This window comes from Amblyomma americanum, chromosome 1 (assembly GCF_052857255.1).
Source record: "Amblyomma americanum isolate KBUSLIRL-KWMA chromosome 1, ASM5285725v1, whole genome shotgun sequence".
NCBI classification, from domain to species: Eukaryota; Metazoa; Arthropoda; class Arachnida; order Ixodida; family Ixodidae; genus Amblyomma; species Amblyomma americanum.
The window spans coordinates 77563380-77576317 of record NC_135497.1 but is presented as its reverse complement, the minus strand read 5'-3'; the positions used below and the strand labels follow the sequence as shown (position 1 = coordinate 77576317).

Genomic DNA, 12938 nt, shown 5'->3' with positions numbered 1-12938 from the left:
GCATAACACACGCCTGGTGCTCTACATCTGTTGCAAAACTAATAATCTTAGCGCTGCATATTGGAATCCTACAGCGCATGTAATGGCAATAGAATCAGAGGCGCGCTTTACAAATAAATGGCACTGCTGTGAAAGGGCCGAGAAAAATGCATGAAATTCCGAACCCCTGTGCGCGCGGACATCCCCGCACCCTGGCACTCTGCGCAGGACCCAGCCTCCAGAGTCGTGATGAATGAAGTCGAGAGTATGACTGAATCTTGTCTGGCCGGTGTGGTATACACTCAATAAAACACTGATGCCGACTTAGCTGTTCAGCGTCAGTGTTCTTCTTTTGTCGCGATGAGCGTGGACATCGGTGGGCAGCTTTGCTGCCTAGGCCGGATGGAAAGCTGCAAAGCTGCAAAGCCGCAAAGCAGGTTCCTGTTCTCGAGATTTAGCGTTACCGCAAATGAATCCCGGTAGGGAGCGCGCTTTGCGTCGATGGCGAAAGGGGTCAGTGGCCACGTGATGGAGGAGCTCCGGCTTTTGTGCATTCTAGACAACTTCACGAGGGTGGCTGCTTATTTGAACATCGTTTTCCCTGTTTGCTTCCATGTTCCAAGCCAATGCATCCAGAAGTCTGTTGAAAAAGCCACATCCCACGGGAGCGTGCCATGTCCGGCATTGAATGGAATTTTGCAACCATGCGCAGGGCATATACATGAAGAAGAGGTCCAGCAAGTAAGTGTCCAGCTGATTAATTTATTGTGCTTTTCATTTCCTTCTAAAATACAGCTACTGTCGCAGCGAATGCTTGATCACAGTGCACATCTTTCTACGTGAGTGTAGTCTGCCAAGAGCCCAGATTTCAGGCGTTATACAACAATGCTTGACTTCAAGTGATGTATCTACTGAAAAGCATCACGTTTCACATTCTCGTTTCGGGTTTCCCATTACCTAATACATTCATCTTACTACAAAGTTTATGGTAAAACTTTTAAGCTAATCTTTTTTTTAGTGCGGCAGTTTAGTGCTCGCTTTGCCGATTTTTCTTCCAATATTTGGTTTAAGTTGTTTTTGCCAGCTTAAAATAAAAACAACTGAGTATGGAACCAGGCATCCTTTGCACTTAAGCACTTAAGTATTTGAGTGTATTCGAAAACTAGATCAAGATTCCCAAAAATTTTCTTTGTAACAAATGTTCGTGATTGGAATGAGTTGGGGAGGGTCTATTCTGGCTGTAGGGATTGTCTTGTGCAAAGGTTTTGGCCGAACACAAGCCGAACTTAAGAATGAGAAGCTTTGAGATTTCGGACCGAGAAGTTGCTGGTTTAACATGAATCCGCCATCAATCAGGCACGCGCTGCGCTGCTTCCAGTGACAATTGCCAACTTTCTCCTTCCCTTTTTCATTGGTTGTGTTATTTTTTTGTTCGCATGCCAAATAGATTCGTTGCCTACTTGCCAATAAAGGTGACAGAGGCCAGCCTAAGATTCACAAAACTTGGTGCTGGTCTAGTTGGTCGTTCATTCTTTAAAGACTACAAGTAGCGCTGTTTGGAAGACCACAGAGAAAGGACGACAGAGTTAACAGCTTTCAATGGAATCCTTCTGCCGCTTTTCAGTTCCCGCAGACACTATTTTTCCGTTTCTTTTTCATTTTATTTTAACTGTGTCCTGCCATTAAAATGAGCCGTTAGTAATACGCGCCCTTTAATTTAAGTTTACCATTTCCTGCAGTTTCAGTCAATTCTGACAGTTTGTTTATCCACATAGCGGTAGCACGTGACAACCTCAATTAATGCAGACTTGTCGAGAAGAGAATACAGTTCAGTTTCTGTTTGTGCATTTCGTGCGCAGCACGAACTTCAACACGGGGAGGGAAGAAAGCCTCTAATGTTTCGACAAAGGGTCGAAGCGGCGTTAATCAGAAGTTCGCGGCACATGAGAGCAGAGAGTGCACCGCAAACTTGAATGGGGCCATGCTCAACATGTTGCTTTTTGGGCGCAGTTTGAGCATAGTTAAAACATTGTGCGGACCAGTCGCTTTCCGTAGTCGCCAACTTGCATTTATTCCGTGGCTCGGAAACCATAGCGGAGAGTCCGATGGCAAGACGAAATGAATAGATGCTCGTAAAGAAATCTTGCCGTCCATCTGTCAACATCAATCAATTGCTGAGAATGTCGAAACTAAAAAGGGGGTACTTAATCTTCTTTTATTTGACGCTATAGCGATACGCTGCCGCAAGGCTCTTATAATCCGCTCCATCTCTCTAAATCGAGTGGATGTTTCTTCTTTTCTTTCTGTAGCCACTGAGTTCGCAGTAGCATTCGAATTTAGAACTGCCGAGGCTCTTGCCTAGCGACCTGTTGTGTTTGGCTGCAGTTTTTCACTAATCGGCTGTCTCAAGCTTTTCTCTCACTGTGATCACATTCACGATGAGCTGTATGTAGGTATATCAAATAATCAGTGCCAGTTTTTCTTCACCGCAGGTCGTTCCACCGGAAATTTTGAAAAAGCTGGTTAAGAAGAGCAACTCGTGCGATACTAAATGTTTCGACAAGAGGTGTTCACACGCTTTCCGCAGAAAGAAGGGAGCGCAGTTCTTCACCTGCCCCATGTGCCGGCGTAAAAACTGTGCAGATTGTCACGCCATTCACGAAGGCATGACCTGTGAACAGTACATCGAGAAGTTTGTGGCCGACATGGACAGAGGGAAGCTCGAGGTAAGTTTTAACAAGCGCTGCATCAACTCGTCTTTGTCGCGGTGGAAAAGTGCCACTGATTCTCCCCCTGGACCGGTCGTTTTGGACCTGCTAGCATAAAATCGCAGGGGGTGGCTGATGAATGGGGAATAACTGAAGTTTAATCGGGTTAACCGCGCCGTCATGAAAATCAGTCAACGCTATTGGCTGGGGCGCCTCGTTTGAGGGGTATGTGCCCCTTCATCTTGACTTGTATCCGATTATAGCAGGTGCAAGCCGATAATAATGACGCTGGCCTGTCCCTCCAGGAGGCCTCAATGTGCGGTCAAAGCGAGCTCTTCCTTGCGTGCTGCTCTTGTCCATGTAAGCATGCAGTCACTCGGAGCTACCCCCTTTGTGCATCATTTTACTCTGTGACCACTGAGAACCCGACCAACACCTCGATCGCGAGGTAGTTGTGGAAACGCCCCTGGAGCGGCAGCACAAGAACGGGTTCAGGAGTCGAGGGGGGCGGTGGCACGGTCGCAGTTTTCGCCACAGCGTTCAACTCCCTAGCGGACTTGGACGAACGAGGCATGTCATAAGCCGACGGTCATTTCTGGTTCATGACGAGTCCAACTCCTGTGTTTTCTGGCACTCTGCGTTCGGTTCAAGGCGAGTAGGGATCGTCTAAAGCATTTTTTGGTTTGCCGTCAGATGGCAGTACGGGTACTAAAGGACCATTTTGGTGCCACTTTGGAAAAAACAAGGGGTGGGGTTTAACGTAGTTCAACCAAGTAGACGTGCGAAAACAGGTGTTCATTGTTCAACTGGAGGGCACACGTAAGCTCCGCCTTAAGGTTATGACGCGATATCTGTAGTGGGTTAATGCTCATAATGCTGAAATGGTCATTCTGTACTTAACAATCGTTGATGGCGCTGAGTCCTCAAACCGCTACCAGCGTAGTGGCGCAGCGGTTAAGAGATGTGCCACTGCAGTGGCAGGTGACTGTTCCGGTCACAGCTACCGGTAGGGGCATTGCGACCCATGTTGTTCTTCCCGAGCAACTGCTCGCGTAGATGGCGCGACGTTCCTCCGATCTTACCTGGGGACTACCCGAGCTCACCCGAGTAACTCGGGTAAGCGGCGTCGCTGTTGCTAGGAAACGGCACAAGAAAGAAAGATCGGACGGTTTACAAGATTCTTGGCTGGTATTGGTGAGCGTATGAGTGCTTTCGGATTAAAGGGCCTCCGTTAGGGGGTTAAAGCCCGCACTAGGCTTGGTATCTTATTAAACGAAGCTCTACGCTCATAAAACTGACTTTGCACGAGCTTTCTCGTCGCAGAAACTAGTTCATCAATGCAGTGATGCGCAGAGCTTTAAGCATTAATTTCAGCGAGTACGAACTATGATCCCGTTGTTGCCTGTGGTGAGTGCTCAAGGCACTGGTGACGTCAAAGCTCATGAGGAGCTTCCTTCTCGACTCGTAGATACACATCACTCAGGTAACACCAGATTTCATTATGCGGAGTTCTAAAACAATGCTTCCTCGTCAGAATCTTTTCGTTAAGGCACGCACAGTGGCTGTTTGCCAAAGACTCTTATAGAAAGGACCAGCATAGTGCGATCCCTTAGGTTCAGTTGTGCAGAAGGATTCGAGGGCTTTGCTTCGGATACGTGACCACTCAACACTATCAAGAATTACCAGTTGTAGTAGTGTCCGATGGACGAAAAAAATGGGCACATTCGGGTTAGACTCAAAATGGGAACAATGACCTCTGCTGGCCCCTGCATAATGCTGAATCTTCACAAGGCTGAACAAAAACGAAATGAGATGCAGCTGAGCATATGCAGTTTTCACGCCCAATCGGTAACCTAAGGAAACAGTGATATGGAAGCATCGTAGCCTGCATTAATTACAGCAGCGTTCCTAGCTGTCACCCGGAAGCCAGCGCAGCCGGCAGGGTGCAACAAGAAATTAGTCGCATGGTTCAGCGTTTCTGAAATGTGCGTTAGCACGCATTCGTGGATTTTAGTTGTTTAAGTGGAATCTATTAAAAATCCCTGCCCTTCATATGTTCTCAATAGCTCGTCTCTTTTAAAGCGAAAGCTCTTCTGGCCTAGGCAAGCCAAGGTCATCGGCGCCGCAATTTGACCTTCAAGTAGAGGTGCGGTGGAGGTGTGGCAGCCACGAGACATACCACGTCACTCGCCGCAGCTGCAATCGCGCGCCGCCGCCGTGCCGACCGCCGCCTTGGCAGCTGTGGCCACGCGACTAAGCACTTGACCAGCCGTTTGCTGGAAAAAGGAGACGGCGCCGCTCTCGCGGCATTCGCAATGCAGTTCTCTCCACGGACGGAGCGAGTCGGTTGGAGCCGTCTACGTCGTCGGGACGATTTCGCTAAACTACAACCATTTCTCCCATCAGGACCCTGAAGAAAAAAAGAAGCGACTCGAGGAGCTAATGGCGCTTTATGAGCAAGACTCCTTACCGACGACTGAAGAGTTTGAATGCCCCATTTGCCTCGTCGAAGTAGAACCTGGCAAGGGCATCGTACTCAGGAACTGCCACCACCAGATTTGCGAGTAAGTACATGCCTCGAGGGACAGGCACTTGTTAAACGCTCGCGATGGCGTTGTTTCCCTGCAAGAGTCTAGGTTCTGTTTTATACCGTTAGCGTGCTGGGAAGGGCCGATCACAAAAATATTCCACTCCGTCAACACAGAAGCTAACCCCATGCAATATACTGCAGGTTTTAGAGCATACTCAAGTGTTTTATTTTTGTTCGTCAGCAGCAACCACTCAAAATAAGTTCATAAATATCGAAACTCGGCAAAGCAACCGTATGTCTGTTGAGGGCCGTTATCCTAAGCTTTGCTTTCTCTGCATGTTCGCTGTTCAGACAATGCCTGGCGGACACCGCAAAGAACTCCCCAGCCGCTGAAGTACTGTGCCCTTGCAAGTGTGATGACGCAGACTGCCAGATGTCCGTCCTGGACAGCGACCTAAGGGCGGTGAGACACAGCTTTGAGCTCTGGGTCGGAGTGGGCTTTTTTCTATATTTCGGTCCGTAATGCAGCTCGCTGAAGCTGCGACATGCCCTAATTTTGTGTATTCAGTCAGCCTGCATGTTATTCAAAACTGCATGGCAACTAACAAAATGCGACTCGGCTCGCTATAAGTTCACCGTGTTCGAATTCGCCTAACGAATCTCTTAACGGGAGCAGCTACCCACCGTATACTAGTTCAGCGGGCACTGCGTTTTGCTGCCGAACATATGTTCGAGGGTCAGTCCCCTATAGCTGCGACAGTCGCATTTTGTGTATAGGTGAAATGTCAGGACACTCTGTACTCGGGTCGGTGGAAATTAAAGGCTGTGCTAGATACACGCGAAGTTTAGCACGAAGGCTCCCCAAACGACGAGTGGTGTTGTCGCGAGGAGTGATTTTCTCATGCCGCTTGCCTCTTCGCTCGGTTTTGGATAACCGAAAAATTTCACTCATCGCCTGGAAGTGCCTCGTGCTAATAACCAATCAAACCTCTTCTGGCCGTACACGCTTCTGGTTTGCCATATTGCCATCGTATTTTCATATTTATAAACAGTCTGGAGCGCTTCGTCCAGATTGCTTGTATTCTCCCCATCCGCGCGGTACCCGTTTTACAAGCTACCGCTTTACAGACATGTAATACTGCACCACCCCCGGGTTCATGTCTACGGCTCAGCAGGTGCGCCGGCTCGGTCATCGCCAGTGGCGCTGCACGGCTTAGAGCATTATTCCCTTAGCCAATAGAAGCAGCCCCAAAAGAAACGAAAAACATTCTGCTCAGGTTCGGGCGCTCGATTCCCAATTCAACTGCGTTTCAGCGGTCGACTGAGCATCACTAGAGGCGCAGATGCTCACTTGCATAGTTTGCTCCCTTATAGAGCAGATCGCGGTGACAGACTACAGGAGCGTTTACAGCACCGAAGCCCGCAGGCACCTCACGAAAACACATCTTTGCTGGTGCACGTAGGTTGCTCGTAGGCAGATTTTTACATCGGAAGCGCAGTAGTACGAAACACTGGGCGAAGACAGTGACGCTTCCGCAGTGCGCAACAGTTTTCACCGCTGAATGATATGCTATGTAGCCGTAGAATAAACAATAGATGAGAACAGCATTACTTACACGTAATTTCTTGATATGCTTATATAGTACTTAACCCTATAAATGCAGCTACTTGGAAACTTCAAACGCAACAACATAACAAGAGCCAAAATGCAAGGACACAAACAAAATTTTAGTGGGTACCGAGCCACGTCAAAGTTAGTAACAATGGGAGAGCAGATGTCTGCGCTGCCAACCTCGGCCCAAAGAAACCAAGACAGTAACATTCCCCACAAAGATTGCACGAAGTGCAAGCTGAGAGATGAATTGCAGACTATACCCAGTATTTTGAATAAATAATAAGATACACCTTACAATGCACACCGTGGGAGAATACAAGTGATGCGAACAGGACGAATGTCTCCCTGAAGTTATTTTATGCCGCGTTCTCATTGGACACACACACACACACACACACACACACACACACACACACACACACACACACACACACACACACACACACACTCACACACACACACACACACACACACACACACACACTCACTCACTCACTCACTCACACACACACACACACACACACACACACACACACACACACACACACACACACACACACACACACACACACTCACACTCACACTCACACTCACACTCACACTCACACACACACACACACACACACACACACACACACACACACACACACACACACACACACACACACACACACACACACGCGCGCGCGCGCACGCACGCACGCACGCACGGTTTTATGCAAAACAAGCTAAATTTACAGGCGAGTTATGCGGAGATGTCACAATAAACCACATTTTTGTTCATGCAGAAACCTCGAGAAACTAAGGAAGAAATATTTCTTACGATTTTATCCTTAACGCATCCCTTTTCACCCCAGTTTACTTCTAGCAGAGCATGTACTGATATTTACATATTTAAAATAAACACAGCTTCTCAACAAGTAATAAAATTTTAAACTATTTTAGTCTTCGTACAAAGCGGACCAAATCAACCTTGCATTTGGCGCATGATAACATTGTCGCCTGTGCTCCATAATGCACGTCACACACACAAGATACACACTGAACAACTGATCCGTGCACAGCGAGAGGGGAGAAATGACACAATGACACTCATGACCTAGCAAAATAATGAAGATACCTAATCTTCAAGAGGTAGGCCTGTGTGCGCTGAGGCCACTGAAGTGTTTGTAATGGAACATTTACGGAGCAACGTGCACAAAAAAATTCTTTCTTTTAGGTATAGCGCTCGCAATTTCCAAATGTTTTTAAATTAAGCGGAATACATTTTCGTTTCTGTAATGCTCTCACCAGCTTAGCGCAAGTGCGAGCGTGCGTGTTTGTTTAATATGATAGGGTAAGTACCGAGGTCTGTCCCTTCCGTTCCAGTGCCTGTCGGAGGCGGACTATGCTGCGCTCCAGGAGCGGGGCCTACGAGAGGCCGAGAACACCAGCAAAGAGCCGTCGTTCCACTGCAAGACGCCCGACTGCAAGGGCTGGTGCCTGCACGGGCGTGAAGTCGAGGTCTTTTACTGCCCTATCTGCCAGCAGCGAAACTGCCTCCGCTGCGAGGCCATCCACAAGGACATGAGATGCGCCGACTACCAGGCCGACCTGAAACGCAGGGCAGAGAATGACGCGGCGGCCAGAGCCTCGCTCAACTTTCTCGAGGTGGCCCTCTTGGTTGTCCTCTATAGGAACAGTGCTATTGGTGGTTTACTTCTATATTTTTTTCCTACTCTTGCGTCCGTTACGATGCGTTCAATGCGAAAAAATTCTCGGTGTGCCACTGGCTGCCACACTAGAGCCTTGTGGCAATCCCATAAATGATATGGGAAAAGAGAATTTCAGTAACGTAGCTGAGGATTAAGACATTTCTGGCTTGGTCATGGGGAGGAGGGTGATGGAGTTCGCTCTCCATTAGTTTGTGCACACTAAGACCACTATCTCCCATGTGTGCAAAGTACACTGTGCTGATACATAGCGGGACTTCATTCTTGCCATTTGGGTCCATTTTAGAAACTCTTATTGGCAACTCGGGTAAGGATCATTCGTGATGATGATCAGACTACGAAGGATTTAATGAACCTACTTGATCGAAATTGGTGTAAGACAGATGCGACTAAGTTCAATTCTGGCTGCGTAACTGCCACTACTATGCATGTTTCTGCTTTTCGAAAGCTTAACCTTACTTGCTTAAGGCATCCTTTTGTACTTAAAAAATTATTCAGTGCCTGCTTCGAACTCAGCAATGAAATAAACTGCGTGGATGGTGTAGCGATATACTTCACGAAGTTAAGCTCAATGTAGGTCAGTTATTCGAGTGTCTCACAACTGAAGGGGCCAAGTTGTAACATTGCAGGCTTATGTGGGCCAACGAGTGGCACTTAAGTTTCTGCTGGTCGCAGGAGATGTTGAGGACAGGGCAAGCAATGCGGTGCCCCCAGTGTCGTGTGGTGATCATCAAACGGGAAGGGTGCGATGGGATGGTGTGCATCTCGTGCAACACGCAGCTGTGCTGGGCCACCAAAGGAGCTCGATGGGGGCCCGGGGTGAGTGAATTCACGGCTTTCCTCATTACTGGTACCTCAGCACTTAGTTCGCCGTCTGAAAGTTGAAATCTCCACGCAGCTTGCGAATGTCAAAACACAGAGCTCCCGTTTAGGGGGACATTCAAACAACTACATCCAATTGTTCTCAGTAAAAAAAAAAATGATTTTCTGGCTCTTTCTGGCTACGTTATCGTTTGTCCGCCATCAAAACCCGTATTTATTTGATTTAAATTTGATTTATAAGTCTTCTCACCCACCAGTCGGTTTAATCTCGGCATGTCCTTGCCGATACGGACGGTTTGCCACCATTCTGAAGTGAATGGCGGTGTAGCATAGCCTCTGGGATCCGCGCTTCAAAGTCGGTGTCGACGCACGCATTTCACTTGCGAAATCAACCGGTGGTGGTGACACCTGTATTATGCTCTTTGCTATTTTCCTGCTTATAAATGCTCTATTTTCGATGAGAGTTGTCCCTTTGTAATTAGAACGCGGCATCCTATCTGTGTAGGCCAGCTTCTAATTGTCCTCAGTGTCGCTTTAACGAGTTCATTGATGTACACTGCACACGCGAATCACCCAAGGGAGTCACAGTGTGCAATGCATGACCGAAGAGGGAGAGCTTGTCCAGGGCTTAGAAGTGAAGAAGTCAATGGGAGTTTGTTATCTTCGACGTTCATGTGTCCCCTGGACAAACTGATAGAGGGCGGCGGGGTCAGTGTAAGAACCTAACCCGTTTAAAATAAGAGCCTTTGCTTAAATACGCAGAACCACTTCAGACCTGGTCGAAGCAGCGTGAGCCTTTTCAGCCTTCGTAGAAGACATCTGTTTCAATGTCGCAGCTTTGACATTGCAGCAAGAGAGGGGAGCTTTGCTCATTAATTGGACCGGAAGCCAGCAGACTCACAGATATTCTACAGAGAGATCCGAACGTCCTATAGCGAATCAAGAAGTGGTACGCGCGCATTTTTTAGCTCAATTTGTGAGTAAAGCCGGCTTATGGTTCGAAAACGCTGGTCCACGATGACATATTTGCTGTCAGCGGAGCTCTCTATTGAAGTGCGATATCGTTCATCGCTGTATGACAGAGATGGAACCGCCAGCAACGAGTCGGGTCCCGGCGTGTTATATTAGCGTGCTATTTTTTTTAATGCGTGTACATTAAAAAGCAATTATGTAAATGTCAGTTCCCCGAATTTTTATTCTTAAGCCGCAGTTCATATCTGGCTAGGTGCACTTTTTGTTGGCTTTCAAGAATTACCAGCGCTTGTGCACATACTACCGTAGATGTAAAAACTTCAGCGCACCGCGAATCAATGAACTAGGTGTGGTTCGCTTCGGGAACGATTCGTACTTTCATGTGAACAAAGCACATTGATTTAGCACGCCCCACTAGCTGCACTATCCGCAATTTTGTGTCGTAATATGCGCCTTGCTGCGAGTAACGGTTGCTGTACATTATAATTTTCATGGATGCACACGTGGTGCCTTCATCCGTGGCAGAATGGTTAAATACCACTAAATCTAGCGGTGACCAAGCACACGGGAAAATTCCGTGCGTACTTTCTCGCAGGGTCAAGGAGACATCAGTGGCGGTTGCAGATGCGGCGTGGGCGGCGTGAGGTGTCATCCGAGGTGCAATTATTGTCACTAGCTGCAGGACGAACGCGTAAGTCGCAGACTTGTGGTCTCTTTGCTCATTTCGTAATAGAACGCCGCATTTGTTCCGCCAGTTCGTGCTCACTGCAGTCTCGAGTCGTTTTCATAATGTGTCCTGTCATAATGTCATGTAATGTCATAAGGCGTCTGCTCTGAAACCGCATCTTCGTCTTTCCACCCTCTCCTCACGTCGAGGTCTCCTCCATCTACAACCGGTCGTTCACAGTTTATCACCGAAAAAATCTTTGACCTACCAATGCATCCTCATCTCATCCCAGCCACCCTATAGCTATTTACCGCCAATGTAATCAGATAATGAGCATACAACAATCATTTTTCTTAGGCGCAGAGAAGAATAAACTACCTTGCTGTCCATTTTGCGCGGTGGTTAGAACATTCGCGTTTTAAATACACATCGACAGTTCTCGCTTGCATGCTTTTCCCTGTATCCAAACTAAAAGGTATAGGCAAAATCCAGCAGCCCACTCTTGCAAGTGCTGCAGGGGTCTTCAGAGACTGTAGCATTTTGTGGGTTAAAAGTTCAATTATGTATCCAGTATATCGTGGATAGATGGGACGGGAATGTGTGTCCACATAATTTGTGCGCAGTTCTTTCAAACACTGGCTTATTAAAAGTATACCCGTTTGCTCTACACCTTTTCGAAACAGCAAGCGGCACTCGGCTGAACGGCCTTACGGCCACCCGCGCACAACTTTGCCGCCTCAAATAATGGTCCTCAATCCCAATTCCCATAATACCTAGCTGAGGTGAATCCTCTCTCTTCGTTACTACGCTGCGACATCTTTAAACCCACCGTATTAAGAATCCCAAGCAAGCGCTTTCTGAAGCCCCGCTGCTCTGTCTGCACAGACACATTACGACGCCTTTCGTAGCCTCTCGGTTAACTGCAGTTATCTACCGCGCCTCACGTTATCTATGCACCTCCTTGATGGTGAAATTCGCAGTGCGAATTCGTACGTGCCTTGCGCTGACATTTTTGGATACGGCGAATCTAACTGCCGTTCATACAGGGAGCCTCGGCCTCTCTTGTCTGGTGTTGTTTCGTGGCTGCTTTTAGGAAGCATCGTGCATCTTTCCGAGCGAATGTGTGTCAACTACTTTGTTTATTGCTTTTTTTAGGTAGGGGACGATACTGGACGACCAGATGTCCGGTTCCTGCTAATATCCTGGCCGAAGCATATTTCTTCTGTAAATTAAGTATTTGTTTGCTTGAGGAAGTCATTGTTTAAGGAGGGGTTGAATGGCTGTTAATTATGACGTAGTAATAGGCGATGTGAATAAAAAAGCACTTCGTATTCAGACCTTGATTGTGATTTTTTTTCTGCACACTTGGTACCTTTATGGTTGTGAGCTATTCGTAAAAACACAGCACTTTATGATATTTCCGATATTGCAGCACTACACAAAACAGCGTTTTTTTTTTCTCTTTTGACTCGCTTCGAAGACAAAAGATTGTGTGTGACGGTATAGCACTGGAAGTTGACTGACGCACGTATATAGGTAGCCTAGTCAGTACAATTTTATCTGCTTAAACACGCAGGGTAGGTTAAAAAAAAGAGGCATGTGGATTTCTAGCAGGATCCAATGGCGAAACATTCTTTAGCATAATTCTGTGACTGACATCCTTCTCTTTAGAACAGCCAGAACAGCCCCGTTAGCGAAACGATTTGGCGAGTGTGCACGCCCTATTCCAGCGGATCTCGCATTTATGCGGTAAAGAAAGGATGTCGAAAGTAAAACTGGCAAGCTCATTTTTCAACAGCCGTCAAGCAAAGCGAGATAGTTACTACTGGGGGCAAAAGTTTCCGGGACGCGAGTTCTAGGAAAAACTTTTATTTCAGTCCACCCCAGCTCCACCTCGCTACCCAGTCGCCTGATATTGTGAAGAGAGGAAGGA

At 47.4% G+C, this 12938-nt stretch overlaps 1 protein-coding gene across 4 annotated transcripts in view; it reads left to right on the top strand.

The window, feature by feature from the left end:
- LOC144113086 (uncharacterized) overlaps window positions 1-12343 on the top strand; it is a 54851-nt gene extending 42508 nt beyond the window's left edge. For 3 of the 4 annotated variants that reach the window (XM_077646004.1, XM_077646005.1, XM_077646003.1), the window contains 8 exons: window positions 603-720; window positions 2472-2705; window positions 5094-5251; window positions 5569-5680; window positions 8201-8482; window positions 9220-9363; window positions 10934-11029; window positions 12161-12343. In XM_077646004.1, the coding sequence (XP_077502130.1) occupies window positions 603-720; window positions 2472-2705; window positions 5094-5251; window positions 5569-5680; window positions 8201-8482; window positions 9220-9363; window positions 10934-11014 (1129 nt within the window). In that variant the 3' untranslated portion in view covers window positions 11015-11029; window positions 12161-12343. The remainder of the gene's footprint in view (window positions 1-602; window positions 721-2471; window positions 2706-5093; window positions 5252-5568; window positions 5681-8200; window positions 8483-9219; window positions 9364-10933; window positions 11030-12160) is intronic. The other variant, XM_077646006.1, reaches the window with a different exon arrangement.
- The last annotated feature ends 595 nt before the right edge of the window (window positions 12344-12938 follow it).